Raw genomic sequence first — 27,057 nt, 5'->3', positions numbered from 1 at the left:
AAAACTACAATTGGGTGGTTCATAAGGTACGTGCACATGGCGTCATTTTCGGCAAATTTTGCCCGGACTCTATCTGAAAAAAAGCGCCACAAAAGCGACCATAAAATGAACATAATGCACAGCAATGTCAAAGCGATATTGTGTGCACTTGTTCAGTCTTATTCCATTTCCTTTAACCATTTCAGGGTTCAGAAAAACGACTGCCAATGTGTTCCTGAAGCGGCTTCGCCTGGGAAAACTCACTGGCTACGCTGGCATCTATAAGACACTATGTGCACAAAGACTAATGCAGATTTTAGGAGCTAAAGAAAAGAGTGGATCCAGCAAAGAAGAGAAGTGAAGTCTTCCATTACTTTTCCCATTCCCTTCGAATTCACTTCTGACCAAAATGCAGAGCAAAATTAGGAATTCTGAATTGACTTGTCTTTCCATAGTGCTCACTCTTGTAGCATTCTGTTCCTTTAGACTTTTTTCCCATTTGTTTTTTAACAGTGCTTCTTTTAGCTTGTAAAATATATCATCCATTTCATGAGTGTATTTTGTGAGTTTTTTTGATATACATGCACTTTTTGATGTTTTTTTTTTCAATGGGAAAAAATTAACAAAATAGATACCTACAGCAAGCTGCATTTCGAAAAACAAAGTAAAAGTGGACAAATCCAGCAACAACAGCAAAAATATCCACGTGATTCACATTTCTTTATTGATTTCAGGAAAAATGCAAAGTAGATCATACTACTCATATTTTGCATTTTTTTCCCAATGGAGCACTGCTTTGAAAGTAAGTCTCCTTACTGAGTTGGGTCTCTGCAAAAAGCACCAGTATCCCCTTGAGCTACAAGTTTTGGAAAAATGCCACAATTTCGTTACAGCTTTTTGCTCCAGCATAAGAAGTGAATGCAAAAGAAATGGGCAAAATAAGGGAAGGATTAATATTGCTGGATGCGCTTTTGACTTTACCTCAAAAAACTGCAGGGGCATCTTGGTAAAAAGAATGGCTGTGTGTTAGACCACCCTAAGGGTATGTGCACACGATGTCTTTTCCAAGCGGATTCCGGCACCCCATAAAATTAATATACTGTACAGCAATGTCAAAAAGACATTGCTGTGCACATGTTTTGTCATATATCACTTTTTTTAACCACTTTAGAAACCGTAAAGTGGTTCAAAGAAGTAAGGGCTCATTCACACATCAGTTTATCACGTATGAATGCTATCCTTTTTTTTCATGGATAACACTCGTACCTACAGTGCTGGCCAAAAGTATTGGCACCCCTGCAATTCTGTCAGATAATACTCAGTTTCTTCCTGAAAATGATTGCAATCACAAATTCTTTGGTATTATTATCTTCATTTAATTTGTCTTCAATGAAAAAACACAAAAATAATTGTCCTAAAGCCAAATTGGATATAATTCCACACCAAACCTAAAAAAGGGGGTGGACAAAAGTATTGGCACCCTTTGAAAAATCATGTGATGCTTCTCTAATTCGTGTAATTAACAGCACCTATAACTTACCTGTGGCACCTAACAGGTGTTGGCAATAACTAAATTACACTTGCAGCCAGTTAACATCGATTAAAGTTGACTCAACCTCTGTCCTGTGTCCTTGTGTGTACCACATTGAGCATGGTGAAAAGAAAGAAGACCAAAGAACTGTCTGAGGACTTGAGAAACCAAATTGTGAGGAAGCATGAGCAATCTCAAGGCTACAAGTCCATCTCCAAAGACCTGAATGTTCCTGTGTCTTCCGTGCGCAGTGTCATCAAGAAGTTTAAAGCCCATGGCACTGTGGCTAACCTCCCTAGATGTGGACAGAAAAGAAAAATTGACGAGAGATTTCAACACAAGATTGTGCGGATGGTGGAGAAAGAACCTTGACTAACATCCAAACAAGTTCAAGCTGCCCTGCAGTCCGAGGGTACAACAGTGTCAACCCGTACTATCCGTCGGCGTCTGAATGAAAAGGGACTTTATGGTAGGATACCCAGGAAGACCCCACTTCTCACCCCAAGACATAAAAAAGCCAGGCTGGAGTTTGCCAAAACTTACCTGAGAAAGCCTAAAATGTTTTGGAAGAATGTTCTCTGGTCAGATGAGACAAAAGTAGAGCTTTTTGGGAAAAGGCATCAACATAGAGTGTACAGGAAAAAAAAAGAGGCATTCAAAGAAAAGAACACGGTCCCTACAGTCAAACATGGCGGAGGTTCCCTGATGTTTTGGGGTTGCTTTGCTGCCTCTGGCACTGGACTGCTTGACCTTGTGCATGGCATTATGAAGTCTGAAGACTACCAACAAATTTTTCAGCATAATGTAGGGCCCAGTGTGAGAAAGCTGGGTCTCCCTCAGAGGTCATGGGTCTTCCAGCAGGACAATGACCCAAAACACACTTCCAAAAGCACTATAAAATGGTTTGAGAGAAAGCACTGGAGACTTCTAAGGTGGCCAGCAATGAGTCCAGACCTGAATCCCATAGAACACCTGTGGAGAGATCTCAAGGCTACAAGTCCATCTCCAAAGACCTGAATGTTCCTGTGTCTTCCGTGCGCAGTGTCATCAAGAAGTTTAAAGCCCATGGCACTGTGGCTAACCTCCCTAGATGTGGACAGAAAAGAAAAATTGACGAGAGATTTCAACACAAGATTGTGCGGATGGTGGAGAAAGAACCTTGACTAACATCCAAACAAGTTCAAGCTGCCCTGCAGTCCGAGGGTACAACAGTGTCAACCCGTACTATCCGTCGGCGTCTGAATGAAAAGGGACTTTATGGTAGGATACCCAGGAAGACCCCACTTCTCACCCCAAGACATAAAAAAGCCAGGCTGGAGTTTGCCAAAACTTACCTGAGAAAGCCTAAAACGTTTTGGAAGAATGTTCTCTGGTCAGATGAGACAAAAGTAGAGCTTTTTGGGAAAAGGCATCAACATAGAGTGTACAGGAAAAAAAAAGAGGCATTCAAAGAAAAGAACACGGTCCCTACAGTCAAACATGGCGGAGGTTCCCTGATGTTTTGGGGTTGCTTTGCTGCCTCTGGCACTGGACTGCTTGACCGTGTGCATGGCATTATGAAGTCTGAAGACTACCAACAAATTTTTCAGCATAATGTAGGGCCCAGTGTGAGAAAGCTGGGTCTCCCTCAGAGGTCATGGGTCTTCCAGCAGGACAATGACCCAAAACACACTTCCAAAAGCACTATAAAATGGTTTGAGAGAAAGCACTGGAGACTTCTAAGGTGGCCAGCAATGAGTCCAGACCTGAATCCCATAGAACACCTGTGGAGAGATCTCAAAATGGCAGTTTGGAGAAGGCACCCTTCAAATATCAGGGACCTGGAGCAGTTTGCCAAAGAAGAATGGTCTACAATTCCAGAAGAGCATTGTAAGAAACTCATTGATGGTTACCGGAAGCGGTTGTTCGCAGTTATTTTGGCTAAAGGTTGTGCAACCAAGTATTAGGCTGAGGGTGCCAATACTTTTGTCCGGCCCTTTTTTGGAGTTTTGTGTGAAATGATCAATGATTTGATTTTTGCTTCATTCTCTTTTGTGTTTTTTCCTTGCAAGCAAATTAAATGAAGATAATAATACCAAAGAATTTGTGATTGCAATCATTTTCAGGAAGAAACTGAGTATTATCTGACAGAATTGCAGGGGTGCCAATACTTTTGGCCAGCACTGTATGATAGTCTATGGGACTGTTCACATATCAGATTTGTTCATCAGATCAGATGCGTGCAAAATCGAGAAGAAATCTCTGATATTGATCTGAGTATTGGATGAAAATCGGTAATACAAGGCTATGGATCAGTGAAAAGCGGACAGAATTCGGATGCCATCCGTGTACTGTCTATTTTTCAGTGAATGATAGACAGGAAAAGGTGAAGAAGCTTTTTTTTCTCATCAGTGAAAAAAATGTATGAAACTCTGAACAAACGCAGCTGAAACTCGGTCCGTTTTTCTCTTGCGTCAAACAAATTTTACTGGAATAAATGTCAGCATGCTGTTCAATTTCTTCTGGTAAAAATTACAGTCGGCCATCTGAGCCATTTATGGGCAATGCCAAGTTAAAAAATTCTATACTAATATGCCTTCATTTTCAGCAATTGTTTTGGAGCCTACAACCGTGGCTGTGCGAAAAATACCTGCCGAGTATGACACACGGAGCGCTGCTGAGATTGCTCCCACACAATTGACCGGTAAGTTACTAAGTGGCTACTGACGTTTAATGGGTTTCCTATTACTTAAACATTAAAGGGGTTGTCCAATACTTTATCATTGATGACCTATCCTTAGGATAAGTCAGCAATGTCTGATGGGTCAGGGTCTGACATCTGGCACCCCCACCGATCAACTGTTCCCGGTGTCGGCGGCCGCCGGCCAGAAATGATCAATTGTGGAGCTGTTCCATTTTCTAAAAGTGGCCGTGGCCAGGTACTGCACATCCACTTCCTATTGATCTGCCACTATCAGAGGATGGAGCAGCTCCACAATAGAGCTTTCTGACCAGCAGCCGCCGCTGCCGAGGACGGCTGATAGGCGGGGTGTGCCTTGTGTCGGACTCCGACCGATCAGAAATAGATGACCTATCTGAAGGATAAGTCATCAATGATAAAATAGTGGACAACCTCTTTAATGGCCTCTCCATGTTTGATCATGGAGGTCCGATCATAGGACACCTAATGATCAGAACACTCCAGCAAACACCAGGCCCTGTTTACACAGTCACAGCCACAAACATATGAGTGTTGGGAAGTTGGTTCTGCTGCTCATTCCCATTCATAACCCTTTTACAGAACATGGGTCCCATGGGTCCGACTCCAACCAATGAAATATTTATGAACGTTCCTAAATAAAAGTAATTGAAAACCCCTTAACTGACTCATAAATTATGTGCTACCTTTCATCAATAACCAGTTTTTTTTTTCTACCCAGAAACCGATGAGTGTAAAATTATTAGAAACCTGTGTGGACACGGAGAATGTATCTCAACCCCTACAGGTTTCTACTGCATTTGTAATCCGGGATACTACCCAGATCCGGAGAAGAGGGTTTGCGTAGGTAAGTAAAACATCCGATTCTTTAGGTTTAGCTCGATTCCTTTAGTTACCCTTTGCCTTAGCAGGAACCTGTCAGATTCCTCCATCCTGCCAAGTAGCAACTGTAAAGCTAAATTCCAGTATTAGAGCACTCTCTTGGAAAAATCAACTCCATATGGGACGTACAGTTATATGAAAAAGTTTGGGCACCCCTATTAATCTTAAGCTTAATGTTTTATAAAAATTGGTGTTTTTGCAACAGCTATTTCAGTTTGATATATGTAATAACTGTTGGACACAGTAATGTTTCTGCCTTGAAATGAGGTTTATTGTACTAACAGAAAATGTGCAATCTGCATTCAAACAAAATTTGACAGGTGCATAAGTATAAGCACCCTTATCATTTTCTTGTTTTAAATACTCCTACCTACTTTTTAATGACTTACTAAAGCACTTTTTTGGGTTTTGTAACCTCATTGAGCTTTGAACTTCATAGCCAGGTGTATGCAATCATGAGAAAAGCTACTTAAAGTGGCCACTTGCAAGTTGTTCTCCTGTTTGAATCTCCTCTGAAGAGTGGCATCATGGGCTCCTCAAAACAACTGTCAAATGATCTGAAAACAAAGATTATTCAACATAGTTGTTCAAGGGAAGGATACAAAAAGCTGTCTCAGAGATTTAACCTGTCAGTTTCCGCTGTGAGGAACATAGTAAGGAAATGGAAGAACACAGGGACAGTTCTTGTTAAGGCCAGAAGTGGCAGGCCAAGAAAAACATCAGAAAGGCAGAGAAGAAGAATGGTGAGATCAGTCAAGGACAATCCTCAGACCACCTCCAGAGAGCTGCAACATCAACTTGCTGCAGATGGTGCCACTGTGCATCGGTCAACTATACAACGCACTTTGCACAAGGAGAAGCTGTATGGGAGAGTGATGCGAAAGAAGCCGTTTCTGCAAGCACGCCACAAACAGAGTCGGCTGAGGTATGCAAAAGCACATTTGGAGAAGCCAATTTCTTTTTGGAAGAAGGTCCTGTGGACTGATGAAACCAAGATTGAGATGTTTGATCATACAAAAAGGCGTTATGCATGGCGGCAAAAAAACACAGCATTCCAAGAAAAACACTTGCTACCCACAGTAAAATTTGGTGGAGGTTCCATCATGCTTTGGGGCAGTGTGGCCAATGCCGGCACCGGGAATCTTGTTAAAGTTGAGGGACGCATGGATTCCACTCAGTATCAGCAGATTCTTGACAATAATGTTCAAGAATCAGTGATAAAGTTGAAGTTATGCAGAGGATGGATCTTTCAGCAAGACAATGATCCAAAACACCGCTCCAAATCTACTCAGGCATTCATGCAGAGGAACAATTACAATGTTCTGGAATGGCCATCCCAGTCCCCAGACCTGAATATCATTGAACATCTGTGGGATCATTTGAAGAGGGCTGTCCATGCTCGGCGACCATCAAACTTAACTGAACTGGAATTGTTTTGTAAAGAGGAATGGTCAAAAATACCTTCATCCAGGATCCAGGAACTCATTAAAAGCTACAGGAAGCAACTAGAGGCTGTTATTTTTGCAAAAGGAGGATCTACTAAATATTAATGTCACTTTTCTGGTGCAGTGCCCATACTTATGCACCTGTCAAATTTTGTTTGAATGCAGATTGCACATTTTCTGTTAGTACAATAAACCTCATTTTAAGGCAGAAACATTACTGTGTCCAACAGTTATTACATATATCAAACGGAAATAGCTGTTGCAAAAACACCAATTTTTATAAAACATTAAGCTTAAGATTAATAGGGGTGCCCAAATTTTTTCACATAACTGTATGTCATACGCAAATTAGCCAGGAATAATCCGGAGGAGCGTCACTTTCCCTCGACTAGTCTGACCTCATATCCTATAAAAGAGGGTATGATTGAAGGGGTTGTCCACCTTAGGGGACATTTTTTTATTATTTAAATGCATGTATTTTTTTGCTAAAAATAATTCTTGTAGTTGGGTTTGATTGAAAATTTTGCACCACTTGCCTTTATTATTTATTTTACTCGCTGATATAGTACCATTAATTTTCACAACACTTTACAAACATCATCATCATCGCTGTCCCCATTGGGCCTCACAATCTATATTCTCTTTGGAGTGTGGGAGGAAACCGGAAATACCCCCAAAGAAACCAATTGCAAACACGAGGAGAACATACAAACTCCTTCCAGATGTTGTCCTTGGTGAGATTTGATACCAAGACCCCAGTGTTGCAAAGCAACAGTGCTAACCATTGAGCAACCGTGTTGCCCGACGTGTCTTGCACTGTCACTCTCTGGAGAGTTTGCAATTCTATAACATCAAAATTGACTGTAAAGGAAAACAAAGACCCTGGAAAAGCAAAACAATGCAAAAATTGTTAATGAAGCTGAATTGCAAAAATGATTTTTACTCCAAATACATGCATTTAAGTAAAGAAAAAAAATGTCACCCAAGATACTCAACCCTTTTAATATGTTTCACACAAAACACAGCATCTTATAACTGCCAGAAATCCCACCTGTGTACTGCCTACTTATGTGCAACAATGCCGGGCGTACTCTCTTCAGCTTCATGCAATGCACGTTCACTGGATGGCAAAGTGGAGCAAGGTGAACACTGAGAAACCTGAGAGCTTCTCTGTGACTGCTTGCTGAGCAGTCTGGGAAAGTAGAGAGTACAACGGCAATCTAGGCAGGCAAGAAACCGGACAGATTTCCAGCAGTTAAATGTACTCAGGGCTTCAGTCATACCTGCTGAGCATAATTATAGGCTTTGAAGCCAAACTAGTTTGGGGGTATCCACACCCCTGAGGAACAGTCCTAGCTAATTTGCATATGATGAACAGCTCATATAAAGTTGACTTTTTCAAGACAAAAGCATTTTTGTTTGACAATAAGGATTTTACGGTAATTCTGGAAAAAGCATATGGTGGCGGTTTGTCAGGCTGGAGGGCGCTGGCAGGTTCCCTATAGCCTTTGCTGGAACAGAAAAGTATTGCCTAATACTGCACCATAGGAGAAGTTTCACATCTAAACATTAAAGAGGTTGTCCACTACTTTATCATTGATGACCTATACTATAGGTCCGAAAACCGGCACCCCTGCCGATTAGCTGTTAGCGGCGTCGGCAGCGGCCGCTGCCGGCTGGATGTGCTCTCTTGAGGAGCTGGCCGTCTTCTGGTAGTGGCCGAGGCTTCGTACTGCATATCTGCCTCCTATTCAAATCAATATAGGAGGATCTGTAGTACCCTGCGGCGGCCACAATCAGAAGACGGCTAGCTCGGTAAGTGAGTATTTCTGGCCGGAGGCAGACAACGACAACTCCACTAGCAGCTGATCAGCGGGGGTGTCGGGATGTCAGACCCCAACCGATCAGACATTGATGACCTATCCTGTGGATAGGTCATCAGTGCTAAAGTAGTGGACAACCTCTTTAATATGTGACGAAATACTCAGAGACAGTCCTAGTGCTAAAACATGTGTAAAAAGAATTGAGGGTTTGCTACGGAATTTTGTAATGTTTGTTTGTTCTTCTTGACTGTTGTTTTACACCATTGGTCAGATTCTTATACTGTGTCTGTACATCTTAGATGTTGATGAATGTAAGAGTGAACCTTGTGGTCACGGAAAGGGCTTGTGTCTGAATACAGCTGGATCATTCAACTGTCATTGTAAACATGGATACAGACTAAATGTATCACACGGTCTAAGATCTTGCGTGGGTAAGAAAACATTTTGTGTTCTTCACTGTTGTCAATCTTTAGCATGGCTGACCAATTTTGGCCGAGAATTTTTTTTTATGTTCAAATTGAAAAATAAAAAATGCAGAATGAATCATAAAATAGTAAAGATAATATGATAATATAGTACTAAACTCAAATACTATAAAATATAAATACATTAAATAATATTACACTCAGGACTCTAAAATGAACACATATGTTTAGAGCAATGTTAGGAATTCGTTTTCTTTTGTTTCGTTTCAGGAACAAAAATGGGAATTCATGTAAGGGATGGATTTTTCACATGTCAAACAAATTGACTCTAATAGGTTTCTGAAATTTTACTGGAAAAAATAAGGCAGCAATGGAGGTCCATAAGGAAACTTCTGGCACAGGTGTAAACAGAGCCTTATTATCTACTTGCGGACCTCCCATCATCTTATAATGTCGGGCTGGTCCCCATATGGATGTACAAGGACATTTTAGAACATTCTTGCAGAGTCAGCACAGAGATTATGCAGCTGCAAAATTGGCCGGACTGACCATAGAGAAGGCAGAGATGTTTTATAAGGCTGTGTGTGCACATGGTGCGTTTTTGCGGCATTTTTTTCAGCACGGAAATGGGCCCAAAACGCTAAGGAATCCTTGTGCCAGCTATTGCAATGACAATCCTGAAGTGCTGTGCACATGATGAGGAATTTTTCCGTCAGCATTGTCATTGAGTTTAAATCTGCAGCATGTCAATTGTTTGTGCGTTTTTGCCACGTTTTTCACCCATTGACTTCAACTGAGTCAGTCAAATCTGCAGCAAAAACGCGGGTATAAAAATATTTCCGGATTTGCAGATTTTTGCTGCGAATACAGGGGACCCCACACCGTTTCTTTTTAATTATTTATTTAAATAATTTAAAAAAACGGCGTGGGACCCCTCTATTCTTGATAACAAGCCTTGCTAAAGCTGACTGCTGAGGGTTGTAGCCTGCAGCTGTCAGTTTTACCTGGCTGTTTATCAAAAATACAGGGGCACCTACATCATTTTTATTAATTTATTTATAGCGCAGGCGCCGGCAGATTAATACACCCATCAGCGGCACCCGCTCTCGCTGTCAACAGCGACAGCAGGCGTAGGCTGATAGGTGTAGTAGTCCCATCTGCATACGCCTGTGACAGTAGATTAACATTTTACCTTGGGTCACAGCTGCAGGCTCACTCTGTCATCTGACAGCGTGGGAACTGCAGCTCTCTGTCCGGTGGTATTAATCTTACAGCCGATCAGAGGCAGTGTTTGCCGCTTGTCCTGCATATGATAGCGTGGCAAACACTGGATGTTCGGGAGCCCCCCATTCATTAGGGGTAATAGGATTAGGTGTTGCTGACACCAAGCCCTAGATTTAGTGATAAAGAGGTGTCAGCCAGACACCCTCATTACCAAACCTGTAAATAAAGAGTTAAATAAACACATACCGAGAATAAAACACTTTATTTGAAATAAAACAGGCACATTCTTTAGTCATTTAAATTAACCAATATACTCACCCCAGTTCCGACGGTAATCCAAGGGTTAAAGCAATGTCCCACATTTCTTTTTTCAAATCTTTATTTAGCTCTAAAAAGCATTCATTGCTGTACAAATGCGGATCAAAAAACACATCAAAAGAAACACCAAAATCGCTGAAAAATTGGCGTTTTTGCTGCCAAGAAATGCAGAAATCTTGCAGAAATTTTTTCAATCAAATACTGAACGTGCGCACATAGCCTTACCATCTCTGTCTTCCTGATTTCTGTATACACAGACTTAAATGAGCCACGTGTATACAGTTTAGGAAACACTAACAGTACTCATTCAACTATACTAGTGATCATTAGGGATCAGACCTAAATCAGCTTTATAGTGCAGGTAAGAGAATGTAACTGGAGTTACAATGTCACCCCCAGTTACAGGGGAAATCAGTCATAAAAAATGGATTAACAAAATGTCAAAAAAATATACAAAGAAAAAGAAAGAAAAAATAAAACAAAATTATTAAAGGAGAAAGCTACAGCTTGTGCAAACTGCTGTTTCCAGCCCCGGCCCGAACAAAGAAAAACATATGACTGATATTTATCAAAAAAAAAAAAACTAATGAAAGGTGAACACAATTTAAATAGATTTAAATGGCCCTTTGTGTTCTTAAAAAAAAACTTGGGTGATAACAGCTCATTTTTTATTATGAATACAAAGACGAGGATTGTGTACAGAAAGTTGCAAGGAGGAAAATCCCTGTTAATATGTACTGACCCGTTTGTTTTCCATTTTTCTCATTGAAATTGTCATCTCACAGATGTTGACGAGTGTTCACGCACTGGAATGTGCGGTGACTCTCACAGTTGTGTCAATTTTCCGGGCTACTACAAATGTGAATGTCAAACTGGATTCAAAATAAGGAATAGAATACCATTGGTATGTGAAGGTAAGGTGACGGGTGAACCTTTGGACGTGCTAAAAATCTAATTGAAGATCAACAAAAAAAAATGAAGAAATTTTGTTCTTTTAATCAGATTGTGTTTCCACAAAAAAAAAAAAAAGAGGGACGTCCGTTTTTAACAGATAAAATTTGCCAATTCAAATATTTAGGGGTCTGTGAAAAAAAAAAACGGATAGCACACAGATGCAATTTGACTAAGGTCTGTTTTTTACTGCTTAATGGGTAGGAGATGCTTGGAATTTTATTTTTTTTTGTATACAACAAAAACAGATAAAAATGAACTGGAGTATAAGTTGGTATATATGCAACATGTAGGAGCAATGAACTGGAGTATAAGTTGGTATATATGCAACATGTAGGAGCAATGAACTGGTGTATAAGTTGGTATATATGCAACATTTAGGAGCAATGAACTGGACTATAAGTTGGTATACATGCAACGTGTAGGAGCAATGAACTGGAGTATAAGTTGGTATATATGCAACATGTAGGAGCAATGAACTGGAGTATAAGTTGGTATATATGCAACATGTAGGAGCAATGAACTGGAGTATAAGTTGGTATATATGCAACATGTAGGAGCAATGAACTGGACTATAAGTTGGTATACATGCAACGTGTAGGAGCATGTTCACAATAGCCGTTAATTTATTTATTTATTAAATAACATTGGGCAATTAGTAAACAATGTTTTTTTTAGCAATTAAAAGCGTAAAATCCATCCCACCACGACAAGGCGTACTCAAATCAGGACGGTCCTATACTGTTTAGCATTAAAATCTTACCATGTGTCAAAAATCACATTGATGTGAATAAGGGCAAAAGAAAAACAGATGCCACAATGATAGTAAAAACTGACACTTGGGCCAAAATAGCTGAAAATTTGATCCAGCACAGAGATGAAAAACAGTCCTTGTTAGTGGCTCTCCACTCGTTTATAAAGAAAAATTCCAAGAAAGGAATTTTCCTATATTGTAATAATGCGTATGGATTTGGGTGGTCCTGATGTGACTAGTTGTTTAATTAACACTGGAACAGATTGAAACATCACTATCTACAGATTGGGAATTGCCATTTATTGATTATTGTTTTTCATCCAATTTTCATCCGTGTGTCTGTTTTTTACGTCCATGTGATATCAGTGTGTTCATTTTTTACTGTGTGATCCATTTTCATACATCTACATTAACAAAATGTGTATGATCTAATACATTTTCCTAGGTTTATGATAAAAATGTACCTGTAAAAGTTGGATCCCATACAGACGTTCTGTGTGGGATCCAATTTTTTTATGCAATCATAGAATTGATTTTTTTTCTCACGGAAAGTAAGACAAAGAGAAAAATCATTAATCTGAACTGACCTATTGAATAACATATAACATGGGTCTGTGTGGTGTCCGTGTGCTATCCAATTGAAAATCGGTCAGCACATGTCCAATTTATGTGCTCGTCTGCATGAGCAGTAAGGTTACATCCACACGTCTGTGTGATACGTCCTAGTGCTGTCCGATTTTTTTATTGGACAGCCCTTAGACCCCTAGAGTAGAATGGATGTATTCATGCATCCATTAAAATCACGGATCCAAATATGAGATCCGTGAGTCTCCGAGGATGTCTTATTCTGATGCAATTTTGAGGATCAAACTCAACCGTTAAAGTCTATGGAGGTCCGTTAGAAGTCAATTTGCTTCAGTGTCTCACAGATCTGTACTGGTATATTTGGATAAAGTCATGGGACCTTCTAGGAGTCTATTTATTGGCCTGGAAGCACGAACACCTGTTCAGTAAAAAAGAAAAAAATGGAAGCAACTAGGATGGCACCTAAGAAAAAATCACTCAGTTTTTCTTGGACGGTAACACTCACATGGATGTGTAAATGCAGCCGAAGACCACGGCCCCACTATCAGTATTTGGTCAGTATTTTTTCTCAGGAGTGGCAGCCAAAACCAGGTGAGGAACAATCAGAGAAAAGGTATAATAGAAACAAGTCACCAATTCTGCATTTATCAACCACTCCTGGTTTTGGCTCCCACTCCTGAAAAAAATACTGACCGATTTGTCCACACAAAGGTTATTTTACATGGATTTTTGTGGATGAAAAATCTACATAAAAAATACTTTAAAAAAAGTTTTTGGATACTTTTTTTGGTATGTTTTCTGGCACTGTTTTTGTATACGAGATGTTTTTTTCTGCTTCGGCAGTCAGATTTTGAGCAAAAATCATCTAAAATATAGACATCTTGCTTTTTTGTTTCACGTATAAATGAATAGGAAGCTCAAAAAGTATTTGAAGCAGAATCCACTCCAAATTCCAATGTGAATTTACGCTAAAAAGACCTTGTAGATCTGAAAGATGTCAGTCACAGACAGGAGAATTTATTATATCTATTGACTTACCCTTACATTGCAGACGTCAATGAGTGTATAACCCAACAGCAATGTGTTGGAGGACAATGTAGAAACACTAAAGGCTCCTTCCAATGTGTCTGTCCTGAAGGCTACAGACTGTATAACCAAGGAATCCAACAAATATGTCAAGGTACTTAATAAGCCAAGTCTTCAACAATTTTGTGTTAATGGCTGTTGGATATTCTTTGTACTTATATATTTTTTTCATTATAGATATAGATGAGTGTACTCTCTTCCCGGAAATCTGCTCCCCTCATGGCAAGTGTGAAAATCTGGATGGCTCATACATGTGCGTCTGTGACACGGGTTATGCACCTAGCGAAGATCAGAAAAGATGCGAAGGTAATCGCATATTAGGTTGAGCACTTACTTTACAAGTCTTACAATTTTGTCTCGAAAGTATCTTTCCTACAAGTTTATCATGGGCATTGTAGAAAAATGTTTTGTGCTAACGTTATACACAAAGAACAAGTCAAAGACAATCTCTTAAATCTAAAACCTCTGGAAACAGATGATTTTGTTGGGGGAGATTGAGTTGGCTATGCCAACTCCCTCCAGTCTGCCAAAATGAGACTTATTGCAGTGCAGGGCCACCTTCTATGATATCGGTGTACCTTAACACTGTTGTCATGATGGGAAAACCCATTGAACAGACTAATGTTTTGATGACCTATTCTCAGGCTGTGGTGACAAGACCATTTTTCTCTCATCCGAGAAAATCGGTCCAATTATGCTAATTTTGATCAGAGGTTGTTCAGAAAGTGATCCAATTTTCTTGGAGGTGGAGAAAAAAAAGTCTGTCCACTGTCTTTATATTGTCAGTCCGTGATCTCTTCCGAGTGCTGTCTAATTTTTTCCCCGGCCCCTAGAGTTGAATGGGCGAGTGACATCCGATTCTTGGTCCCAGGAAAAAAATCGGCCTTGTGCACTGCCTCATAGAATAACACGGGGATGAGTGCTATCCTTCAAAACAATGGCTATCTCTTGTCCGATTTTTACGGTTGTGTGCACAGGCCTTAAGTATAGGTCATCAGTATCAAATCAGAGTGGGTCCAACACCCAGAACCTCTCACTGATCAGCTAATATCTAATCCTGTAGCTGCTGGAAGGACACAGTGTGTGGATTTCGTTCACCACAACTCCATACACTGTGTAGTGTCCGTTCTTGGGTAATGCTGCTCAGCTTCTATTGAAGTGAATGTGATCTGACCATCAGTACCTGGGAACGGCCACTACACAGTGTATGGAGCTGTGGTGTTCCAGCTCTGCACACTAGGTAGCAGCGGGACCTTATAGCTACCAGTGGAGGTGTTCAGTCGGACCCCACCGATCTGATATCTTGGTCCTGTACAACCCTTTTTAGCTTGACCAGAAAACAGATACAGTGGTGGCCAAAAGGATTGGCACCCCTGCAATTCTGTCAGATAATACTCAGTTTCTTCCTGAAAATGATTGCAATCACAAATTCTTTGGTCTTATTATCTTCATTTAATTTGCTTGCAAGGAAAAAAACACAAAAGAGAATGAAGCAACATTCAAATCATTGATCATTTCACACAAAACTCCAAAAATGGGCCAGACAAAAGTATTGGCACCCTCAGCCTAATACTTGGTTGCACAACCTTTAGCCAAAATAACTGCGAACAACCGCTTCCGGTAACCATCAATGAGTTTCTTACAATGCTCTGCTGGAATTGTAGACCATTCTTCTATGGCAAACTGCTCCAGGTCCCTGATATTTGAAGGGTGCCTTCTCCAAACTGCCATTTTGAGATCTCTCCACAGGTGTTCTATAGGATTCAGGTCTGGACTCATTGCTGGCCACCTTAGAAGTCTCCAGTGCTTTCTCTCAAACCATTTTATAGTGCTTTTGGAAGTGTGTTTTGGGTCATTGTCCTGCTGGAAGACCCATGACCTCTGAGGGAGACCCAGCTTTCTCACACTAGGCCCTACATTTTGCTGCAAAATTTGTTGGTAGTCTTCAGACTTCATAATGCCATGCACACGGTCAAGCAGTCCAGTGCCAGAGGCAGCAAAGCAACCCCAAAACATCAGGGAACCTCCGCCATGTTTGACTGTAGGGACCGTGTTCTTTTCTTTGAATGCCTCTTTTTTTCCTGTACACTCTATGTTGATGCTTTTTCCCAAAAAGCTCTACTTTTGTCTCATCTGACCAGAGAACATTCTTCCAAAACGTTTTAGGCTTTCTCAGGTAAGTTTTGGCAAACTCCAGCCTGGCTTTTTTATGTCTCGGGGTAAGAAGTGGGGTCTTCCTGGGTATCCTACCATACAGTCCCTTTTCATTCAGATGCCGACGGATAGTATGGGTTGACACTGTTGTACCCTCGGACTGCAGGGCAGCTTGAACTTGTTTGGATGTTAGTCGAGGTTCTTTATCCACCATCCGCACAATCTTGCGTTGAAATCTCTCGTCAATTTTTCTTTTCCGTCCACATCTAGGGAGGTTAGCCACAGTGCCATGGGCTTTAAACTTCTTGATGACACTGCGCACGGAAGACACAGGAACATTCAGGTCCTGTACACTCTATGTTGATGCTTTTTCCCAAAAAGCTCTACTTTTGTCTCATCTGACCAGAGAACATTCTTCCAAAACGTTTTAGGCTTTCTCAGGTAAGTTTTAGCAAACTCCAGCCTGGCTTTTTTATGTCTCGGGGTAAGAAGTGGGGTCTTCCTGGGTGTCCTACCATACAGTCCCTTTTCATTCAGATGCCGACGGATAGTATGGGTTGACACTGTTGTACCCTCGGACTGCAGGGCAGCTTGAACTTGTTTGGATGTTAGTCGAGGTTCTTTATCCACCATCCGCACAATCTTGCGTTGAAATCTCTCGTCAATTTTTCTTTTCCGTCCACATCTAGGGAGGTTAGCCACAGTGCCATGGGCTTTAAATTTCTTGATGACACTGCGCACGGAAGACACAGGAACATTCAGGTCTTTGGAGATGGACTTATAGCCTTGATATTGCTCATGCTTCCTCACAATTTGGTTTCTCAAGTCCTCAGACAGTTCTTTGGTCTTCTTTCTTTTCTCCATGCTCAATGTGGTACACACAAGGACACAGGACAGACGTTGAGTCAACTTTAATCCATGTTAACTGGCTGCAAGTGTGATTTAGTTATTGCCAACACCTGTTAGGTGCCACAGGTAAGTTACAGGTGCTGTTAATTACACGAATTAGAGAAGCATCACATGATTTTTCAAACCGTGCCAATACTTTTGTCCACCCCCTTTTTTAGGTTTGGTGTGGAATTATATCCAATTTAGCTTTAGGACAATTCTTTTTGTGTTTTTTCATTGAAGACAAATTAAATGAAGATAATAATACCAAAGAATTTGTGATTGCAATCATTTTCAGGAAGAAACTGAGTATTATCTGACAGAATTGCAGGGGTGCCAATACTTTTGGCCACAACTGTACATTTGGGTAGTGATATCTGATTTAATGGCTGATATTTATCAAGAAGTACTTTGCGCCAAATTTTTAGTGTACGCACTACAACTTCACTAATCCATATTTATCAAAAGATAAAATTGGCACAAATTGTATTGGTGTAGCTTTTAAAGCATGGTGCTTGCACTTCCCAATGATAAGAGCCTGAGACGAATGTTTCAAATCTTTCTAAATCTCAAATTGCAACCTTTTATGCATATTAATTGTTGCAGTTCCCCATGATAGAAAAGAGCAGGAGACCAATGTAACAAATAGTAATGTAGAATTCTGCGCAAATTGCGACTTTTATGCATGTTAAAAATGGCTGCAACAGAAATGTATTCATTCTGCGCTTTTTTAAGATTGCTATTAGTGATGAGTGAACATGCTCATTACTCGAGATTTACAAGCATGCTTGGGTGTTTTCCGAGTATTTGTGGTGTGCTCGAATGTTATGTTTGAGTCAATGTGTGTTCACGATTTGTGACTGTTTGACAGCTTTAATACATGTGAGGAATGCCTAACAAATAGGCATTCCTCACATGTATTAAAGCTGTCAAACAGTCGCACATCATGCACACACAGTAACATAGTTTTTAAGGTTTTTAAGGTTGAAGGAAGACTAAGTCCATCTAGTTCAACCCATAGCCTAACATGTTGATCCAGAGGAAGGCAAAAAAAAAACATGTGGCAAACACCAAGCTCTACATTGGGGAAAAAAATTCCTTCCCGACTCCATACGACAATCAGACTAGTTCCCTGGATCAACGCCCTATCAAGGAATCTAGTATTTATAACCTGTAATATTATACTTTTCAAGAAAGGCATCCATGCCCTTCTTAAATTTTAACAGTGAATCACTCATTACAACATCATGCGGCAGAGAGTTCCATAGTCTCACTGCTCTTACAGTAAAGAATCCCCGTCTGTGATTATTGTGGCACCCCAGGGATCTGGTTTCCACAGTAACAGCAATGTGATGTCTGAGAGCAGGTGGGAGGTCTCTTGGTCAGGAATCCTATGCATGACACACCTCCTGCCCAGTCCTGGGAGGGGAAGAACTTCCCCTATATAAACCTAGGGCTGAGGCAGGGTTAGTGAGTAGAGAAGAAGTAGAGACAGAGAAAAGAAGCAAATATAGGAACAGAACATCAGGAGCTCTGTGGGAGCAGTGTTACAAGGAGTCAGGGGCTGGCAGCTGCAGAGCTCGCCCTGACTGAGAAGATTTCTTACCGGACCCGGAGTCCGAGGCTGTGGGGACTAACTCCTACCCAGCAGCAGAATCCGTCAGGCAGGGGATTCCAGGTCCTCTGGCCAAGAAACCCGAAGGCACGGTCACACGCATGGGACCAGCACCGCCGTCGTGGAGCGGAAGCTACTAGAAGGCCCCGAGTCACCGGCCATACGGGTGAGCACCACACGGTACACTCAGGGACGTGGGCTACTTATACCCGCCTCTAGCAAGGTAGCCAGAAGAGTACAGTTAGTTTGGGAGGCCTACAACTCCGCCTGGCCAGGGGAGATCCCATCTGCTCAAGGACTGACCAGGCCCCAATCGCTAGCCAGTACTCCGGGAGGGTCTATCTTTGTCACCAGTAAAGACCCTGAACTACACCGTACCGTCTCCGAGTGGTTCCTGCTACCCCCATCATCCACGTCGGCTGCCCTGAGGCCATACCCCTCCCGTTGGGGGTTATACTATCACGCTGCACAATCCTACCACCGGCCTCAGCGGTCTGCCCTGCAGCAGCAGCTCCTTAGCTGTACTCAACGGGTGGCGTAGTCGTCCAACATCTACCGCTGATACATCGCCGCTCAGTTTGACTCCCTGGGCACGGACCGGGTCACCGCCACGAGACTACAACCCTCAACAGATCCGGCTCCGGGTAAGCTCCCGCGTGCGCAACGCAGCGCGACACAGGCCCAGGGGCGCGTCAACTTTGGCGTAGTCGGCAGGATTTCGTGCCCGCAACCACCGGGTACTGCGTGCCTGAAAGAGACTGTTCAAACTTACCTGTGGTGAAGATTCCCGCCATCCGGCACCATTTTCAGCCTTCTTCCCGCCTTCCGTGGAGTTTTCCCGCCGTTGGACGCCATCTTGAAGACGTCGCGCGGGAAGAAGAGGGGCGTGGACTCCGAAAGCGCGCGAGAACTGAAGCCCCGCCTCACGTCCGGACGTCGCGTAAGGTCCTGGAAGGAGCCCAGCAGACGCCGACGTCACGGGAGCGCGACGGAAGGTCCTCAACCCTGACGATCTACTGCGGAGCCGCGGCCTACGGAAGAGGATCATCGCAAGGTAGGCCACGGTCCACTAGGGGGGAGGAGGATGTCGGATACGGAGGAGAGCTTCACTGCCTCAACCCCCGCCAGCGCCATCGCTGCTGCAGTCATGCCTTTCACCATGCCCTATATCCCGGGAGCGGCCTGGCTACCCCAGTACTCAGGGGAGTCACATACCCTGCATGACTTTAGAGAAAAGCTGGATAGCCTCTTCCAGGTGTACCCCCTCACAGAAGAGCAAAAAGTGAGCATCCTGGTGGCCCAATTAACTGGGGCAGCCCGAAGGGAGGTAAAGTCCTGGCCACCTGGGGGGAGGACTGTCGCAGGGATACTAACCCGGCTGAGGGACACCTTTGATACCCGCACCTCAGCCGAGATCAAGCTTAGATTCTACGGGTGCAAACAGCGGGCACATGAGAGTATAAGGGACTATGCCCTGAACCTACAAGAGGCCCTGAGAGCCATTAAGCAGACCGACCCTGACGGCGTGGGAGACGAGGACAGGCTGTTGACTGAACAATTTATAGAGGGTTTATATTGCAATGCCCACCGAACCCAGTTGCGGGCAATGGCCTTACAGGACCCTCATCTGGGATTTGCACAGTTCAAGGACAGAGCCATCCGGGTGCTCCGAGAACCGGCACCAGGTGGCGTTGTGACCCACAGACGCCCCACTACTACTTACCACCAGGAGGCGGCGCCCTTGTCGGCAGGGCCTGTGGGAGCTGATGCGCAGGCTTTGAGCAATGACCCGGCTCCAGACCTGCACCATCAGGTCCAAGAGCTAGCTAAAAGCGTTGCTGCGCTAACCCGAACTGTGCAGTCTTTACAGGTTTCTACTCCAGGGAAGATCCAGCTGGCATCCGGACCGGAGGACATCCCGTGGCGTCGACCAAGGAGGACCCCACCGGCCAGAGGAAGACCCAGCGACCGATACAACGAGGACGGACGACCCATCTGCCGCCGCTGTAATCAACCCGGACATATGGCAAGGTACTGTCCTTTAAACTGGCACAACCTAGGGTAGAGGGCCAACCCCTAGGAAAAAGATCATCAGGCCCATCGAACTGGCACGACAAATATGTGGGAGGACGTCCAGTCTTGCCTGTGGTACTGGATGGCATTCCTATGAGTGCCCTACTGGACACCGGGTCACAGGTCACCACCATCCCGTACGTGCTCTTCAAGCAGTACTGGAATGACTCGGATATTACCCGCTACCCTGACGACGACTTGAGTATCATCGCCAGCAATGGTCAGCCCGTGCCACAGATCGGATTTAAAGAGGTGACCATTAAAATTGGTAGAGTTGAACTGGCAGCACAGGGACTGATCATTGTAGACATTGACAAACACGAGAGTCACCCAAAGATAACTCTAGGAACTAATGTAATTGAAAATTGTCTTGCAGAGGTGATTTTCCTTTTACAGCAGGTTGCCAAGAACGCCAGCTCCGGCGAGCAGCGAGTGCTCCAAAAAGAGATCCGGGCACTGATGCGACGGCAACAGGTGGAACTCTCCGGCGGTGAGATTGGTAGCGTGAGAATGTGTGACCCTTTCCCTATTGCCATGCCCCCAAAAAGTGAAATGATGATTTGGTGCCGGGCAGCTATTGGTCTGAGAGGTAGAGATTACCAGGCAATGGTAGAACCAGTTTACTCAGACAGTAGGCCCACCATCTTGACAGCACGGGGGGTGGTTAATGTACGCCATGGGAGGGTGCCCGTTCGCATAATCAATATCGGGAAGAGGGAAGTGTACCTGCCCCGGTATGCCACGCTAGCCAAATTATATACCATTAACCAAAATGCTATACAATCTGTGGAACCCTTGCCTCCATCTCACCCGGAGGAAGGTAACGGCTCTAAGAAAACAATGGAGGACTGGTGTCAGCAACTACATTTGGGTACTGACTCCACTCCCTCACACCAGAAACAGGGAGTCTATCGGGTGGTTCAAGAGTACGAGAGAGTGTTTAGTAAACACCCGTTAGACTTCGGGCGAGTCAAGGGGGTAGTGTTAGAACCTTGCTGTTAGGTTTTTTTTCCTTTGCTGGTCACATGACCTTGTTGGCCTATTTAATCCTGCTCCGCCCTTCTGGCTTTGCTGGACTTCATTGTATATCTACTTTCTAGCTAGCCTGTGCTCTGTGTCTTGCTCTGTTAGTTTGCTTGGTTTACTGACCTCTATGTTCTTTATATTTTGTTTGTTCGTCTGTCTGCTACTATTTCTGTTAGGAGGTGTCCCATATTCCTCCCAGTCCTTAGTACTTGTAGGGATTCCTCCCCCACATCTATAGGTCTTCGTACAGACTAGCTTAGGACTTTAGCAGGTCTGATCGCAGGATCAGGTTCCCTGTTACATCGTAGGGATTCAGCTGAGTTCTATCGTAGGGACAGATCTCCTCTCTTTCCTTAGCTCTGGTAGCAGAACATAACAGTAAGTCCAGCCAGCAAATTCTCTAAGGAAAGATTTTTCTGTTCCATCATGGTGTCGGTTCAGGATTTGGCTCATCGCCTGCAGGGACTCTCTCTGGAAGTGGCCGAGCTCCGTCAGCACGTGAGTAACTGTTCTGGAGCACATTTCTTGGAGCCTAAGGTATGTTTGCCGGATTTATTTTTTGGTGAACATCGAGAATTTTTTTCATTTAAAAATGCTTGCTTATTGTATTTTCGTTTGAGACCCAAGTCCTCTGGGGATGAATCCCAGCGCGTAGGGTTCATAATGTCACTTTTGCGCAAAGAGCCTCAGGAGTGGGCCTTTTCTTTGCAACCTAGTGATACATGCTTCAGATCAGTGGATAGTTTTTTTTCTGCTTTAGGACTATTATATGATGATCCTGACCGTGTCGCATCAGCTGAGACTGAGTTGAGACGTTTAAAACAAGGATCAGGTAATGTCGAAAAATATTGTACACATTTTCGTCGTTGGTCCACTCAAACAGGGTGGAACGATTCTGCTCTGAAAAGTCTATTTCTTGCTGGGCTCAGTGAAAGGGTTAAAGACCTGCTAATTGCTTATCCTACACCTGAGGATTTGCAACAGGCTATGCAATTAGCTATACGGGTGGATAGAAGACTGCGTGCAAGGGTTAATGAGAGCAAATCCTCTGCTATGTCAGTTTCTGGTTATGAGAATGTGTGTACTAACAGTGGTGAACCGATGGAGATTGGATCGGTGGCACCTCGCTCTCAAGAAAAAGACCGTCGTTTTTCGAAAGGCTTGTGTTTCTATTGCGGAAAATCTGGTCATTTGATTAAAGGCTGTGAGCTTCGTATGAAGAAAGAAAAAAAAATGGTCAGTCATGCCCGTATTGCCTGTTTAAATTCCAAGGGTGTATTTTTAGCTGCTTCCACGATTGCTCAGGAAAAATTAATGGAATTTCGGGTGTTTGTTGATTGCGGGTCTACACTGAATGTAATTGATGGGGGATTCGTGGAAAAACTCAATTTAAAACCTGAACCTTTATCATCCCCCATTGCTGTGGTTTCTGTGGATGGCTCCCCTTTGAAGCATATTACTCTCAAGGTCTGTGAATTTCCTCTCACTATTAATGGTGTTCACCATGAGAAATTGGATTTGGTAGTGTTGAATAACTTGCCTTCTCAAGTAATATTGGGATTGTCCTGGTTAAAATGTCACAATCCTGTACTGGATTGGTCTACCAGTGAAATTAAATCCTGGAGCCATAAATGTTATGACAAGTGTTGTAACGGGCGTATTGCAGCTTTGGATAGGGGAGAATTGCCTGTTCCTATTCAGGATTTTTGGAGAGTTTTTTCTGAGAAGGAATCGCAGGTTTTGCCTCCCCATAGAGACTATGATTGTTCTATTGAATTTGTCCCTGGAGCGACTCTTCCTAAAAGTCGTTTATTTAACCTTACTATTCCTGAGAGGAAGGCTTTGGAGGAATACATACAGACAAGTTTGGCCGCCGGTCACATTAGGCCCTCTAAGTCTCCTGTGGCGGTTGGATTTTTTTTTGTAAAAAAAAAGGACGGCGGTTTACGTCCTTGTCTGGATTTTCGTGAGATTAACAAAATTACGGTACGCAATCCTTACCCACTGCCATTGATTCCTGATCTGTTTAACCAGTTATTGGGGGCCAAGTGGTTCTCTAAAATTGACCTTAAGGGGGCATACAATCTGTTGCGCATGAAGGAGGGTGATGAATGGAAGACTGCTTTTAACACTCCTGTGGGTCATTTTGAGAATCTGGTTATGCCTTTTGGTCTTACTAATGCTCCTGCATTTTTTCAGAATCTGATTAATGACATCCTTAGACCTTTGATCGGTAAAAATGTGGTTGTGTATTTGGATGACATTTTGATTTATTCGCCAGATCTGGAGTCTCATTGGCGGAGCGTGCGTGAGGTATTACAGTTATTAATGGACAATTCGCTTTTTGCTAAGCTGGAGAAATGTGAGTTCGCTGTACAGAGAATTAGTTTTTTGGGCTACATTATCTCCAGCAAAGGTTTTGAGATGGATCCGGTTAAGGTTCAGGCTGTGCAGGAATGGCCTAGGCCTATTGGTTTGAAATCGATACAGAGGTTTTTGGGTTTCGCCAATTACTATAGAAAATTCATAAAAAATTTTTCTAGTATTGTCAAACCTCTGACTGATCTCACCAGGAAAGGTGCTGATGCGGTTCAGTGGTCTTCTGAGGCCATTGAAGCTTTTGTGTATCTCAAGGAGAGGTTCACCTCTGCTCCCATCCTTATGCAGCCTGATGTTACTAGGCCGTTTTTGGTTGAGGTTGATGCTTCCTCTGTGGGGGTTGGCGCAGTATTGTCTCAGGATAACGGGGATGGATTACATCCCTGTGCCTTTTTTTCAAAAAAATTTTCGGAGACTGAATTGAATTACGATATTGGTAATCGGGAATTATTGGCTATTAAACTCGCATTTGAACACTGGCGCCACTTCTTGGAAGGTGCGGAATTTCCCGTTCAGGTTCTTACGGATCATAAAAATCTGATATATCTTGACGCTGCCAAGCGCCTGAATGCCCGTCAGGCTAGGTGGGCACTGTTTTTCTCGCGGTTTAATTTCTCCGTTACTTACATCCCTGGTACTAAGAATGTTAAGGCGGATGCCTTGTCTCGCAGTTTTTCTCCCATAGTCGGTGCTGAGAAAGAGGAAAACATTTTACAAGAAGGTGTTGTGATAGCTGCTTTAGACTCCGTTTTGGAAGATGAGATTCTTAAAGCTCAGGAGAATGCCCCATCTAACACTCCTCATGGGAGGTTGTTTGTGCCTGGGACCTTTAGGAGAGATTTGTTTGAGTGTCACGAATCTCGGTTGGCAGGTCATCCCGGAATCTCTGAGACCAAGAGACTGGTGGGTCGCAGTTTTTGGTGGCCTGGATGGCAGAAGGAAGTCATTAAGTGGGTACGCCAATGTACTGTATGTGCTAGATCTAAGTCCTCACATACTCCTGCTGCGGGGTTGCTTTGTCCTTTGGAGGTCCCCAGTGCTCCTTGGACACATTTGGCTATGGACTTTATAACTGACCTTCCCCCCTCTGAGGGTTTTACTGTCATCTGGGTGGTCGTGGACCGTTTTAGTAAGATGTGTCACTTGGTTCCCTTCATCAAACTGCCCTGCGCTAAAACTCTCGCTAAGGCCTTTGTCAAGGAAATTGTCAGACTTCATGGCGTTCCTACTGACATTGTTTCTGATAGGGGTCCTCAGTTCGTGGCTCGTTTTTGGCGTGCCTTTTGTGACAGGTTGGGAATTCATTTGTCGTTTTCGTCCGGATATCATCCTGAATCTAATGGCCAGACAGAAAGGAAAAACCAGGATGTTGAGCAGTTCTTGCATTGTTTTGTGGCAGACAATCAAGAGGGGTGGTCTGAGTTTCTGCCACTTGCCGAATTTGCTCTGAACAATCATACATCTTCTTCTGCTGGTTGTTCGCCTTTTTTTTGTTGTTCTGGGAGACATCCGTCGTTTGGGTCGTTCTCCAAGTTGGGATCTGCCGTGCCTGAGGAGGAGAATTTTTCCGGTGATTTGGAAAGAGTTTGGACGGATGTGCGTGGTAATCTTCAGGAGGCCAACAGAAAATCTAAAGACTACTTTGATAGGAAACGACAGGAGGTTTTGTTCGCTGTTGGTGACATGGTTTGGTTGTCCTCTAGGAATCTGCGGTTGAGGATTCCTTCTAAGAAATTGGGTCCCAAGTTTGTAGGGCCCTTTAAGGTGCTTCAGGTTGTCAACCAATCTGCTGTTAGGTTGGAGGTTCCTACCTCCTGGAGAATTAATCCGGTCTTTCATGTCTCTCTGTTAAAAAAAGCTGTTGTGTCGGATGGTGACGCCTCTGCCTCTGTTCCTCCGGTGGTGGAGGACGGGGAATATGAAATTTCTCGCATCCTTGACTCTAGACGGTATAGAGGTAGTTTGCAGTATCTTGTGGCCTGGAAAGGTTTCGGACCCGAGGATAACTCTTGGGTGAGGTCAGATGATGTTTCCGCGTCCAGACTTATCAGAGCGTTTCACAGGAGATTTCCTGATAAGCCTGGTCCTAGGGGATCCGGAGGATCCTCTTAGAAGGGGGGGTACTGTTAGAACCTTGCTGTTAGGTTTTTTTTCCTTTGCTGGTCACATGACCTTGTTGGCCTATTTAATCCTGCTCCGCCCTTCTGGCTTTGCTGGACTTCATTGTATATCTACTTTCTAGCTAGCCTGTGCTCTGTATCTAACTCTGTTAGTTTGCTTGGTCTACGGACCTCTATGTTCTATATATTTTGTTTGTTCGTCTGTCTGCTACTATTTCTGTTAGGAGGTGTCCCATATTCCTCCCAGTCCTTAGTACTTGTAGGGATTCCTCCCCCACATCTATAGGTCTTCGTACAGACTAGCTTAGGACTTTAGCAGGTCTGATCGCAGGATCAGGTTCCCTGTTACATCGTAGGGATTCAGCTGAGTTCTATCGTAGGGACAGATCTCCTCTCTTTCCTTAGCTCTGGTAGCAGAACATAACAGGTAGAACACCACATCCCCACGGGAGACCATCCTCCCATAAAAGAGAGGTATCGACCCGTACCCCCTGCACACTACCAACACGCCAAGGGGATGCTTAGAGACATGAAGGAGGCTGGGGTGATCAGGGATAGCTGTAGCCCCTGGGCAGCTCCACTAGTCTTAGTCAAAAAGAAAGACAACACCATGAGGATGTGTGTAGATTACCGGAAAATCAACCGTATCACACACAAGGATGCGTACCCCTTACCAAGGATAGAGGAGTCTTTGGCTGCTTTAAGATCTGCTAACTTCTTCTCTACCTTGGATCTCACTAGTGGGTACTGGCAGGTTGCTGTAGCAGAGGCGGACCGGGAGAAGACCACATTCACCACCCCGATGGGACTTAGCGAGTTTACCTGCATGCCGTTCGGACTCTGCAACACACCAGGAACCTTCCAACGATTAATGGAGTGCTGTCTGGGCCACAGAAACTTCGAGACGGTCCTGTTGTACCTGGACGATGTCATCGTATATTCTAAGACTTATGAGGACCACCTGAAACACCTGGCGGAAGTGTTCGAAGCTCTGGCAAGCTACGGCCTAAAGGTGAAACCCTCCAAGTGTCACCTCCTGAAACCAAAGGTGCAGTACCTGGGACACGTGGTGAGCGCTGACGGAGTGGCTCCCGACCCTGA

General features: G+C 43.5%; 1 protein-coding gene across 2 annotated transcripts in view; it reads left to right on the top strand.

The window, feature by feature from the left end:
• LTBP3 (latent transforming growth factor beta binding protein 3) overlaps positions 1–27,057 on the top strand; it is a 105,508-nt gene that overhangs the window by 52,760 nt on the left and 25,691 nt on the right. For both annotated transcript variants that reach the window (XM_073658360.1, XM_073658359.1), the window contains exons 11-16: positions 4,098–4,193; positions 4,930–5,055; positions 8,658–8,789; positions 11,111–11,239; positions 13,667–13,795; positions 13,879–14,007. In XM_073658360.1, coding sequence (XP_073514461.1) covers positions 4,098–4,193; positions 4,930–5,055; positions 8,658–8,789; positions 11,111–11,239; positions 13,667–13,795; positions 13,879–14,007 — 741 coding nt within the window. The remainder of the gene's footprint in view (positions 1–4,097; positions 4,194–4,929; positions 5,056–8,657; positions 8,790–11,110; positions 11,240–13,666; positions 13,796–13,878; positions 14,008–27,057) is intronic.

This window comes from Phyllobates terribilis, unplaced genomic scaffold (genome assembly GCF_046119375.1).
Source record: "Phyllobates terribilis strain yellow unplaced genomic scaffold, ASM4611937v1 Scaffold_13__5_contigs__length_258822181, whole genome shotgun sequence".
Classification (NCBI taxonomy): domain Eukaryota; kingdom Metazoa; phylum Chordata; class Amphibia; order Anura; family Dendrobatidae; genus Phyllobates; species Phyllobates terribilis.
The sequence above is the reverse complement of the archived record's forward strand: the minus strand, read 5'-3'. Positions and strand labels throughout refer to the sequence as shown.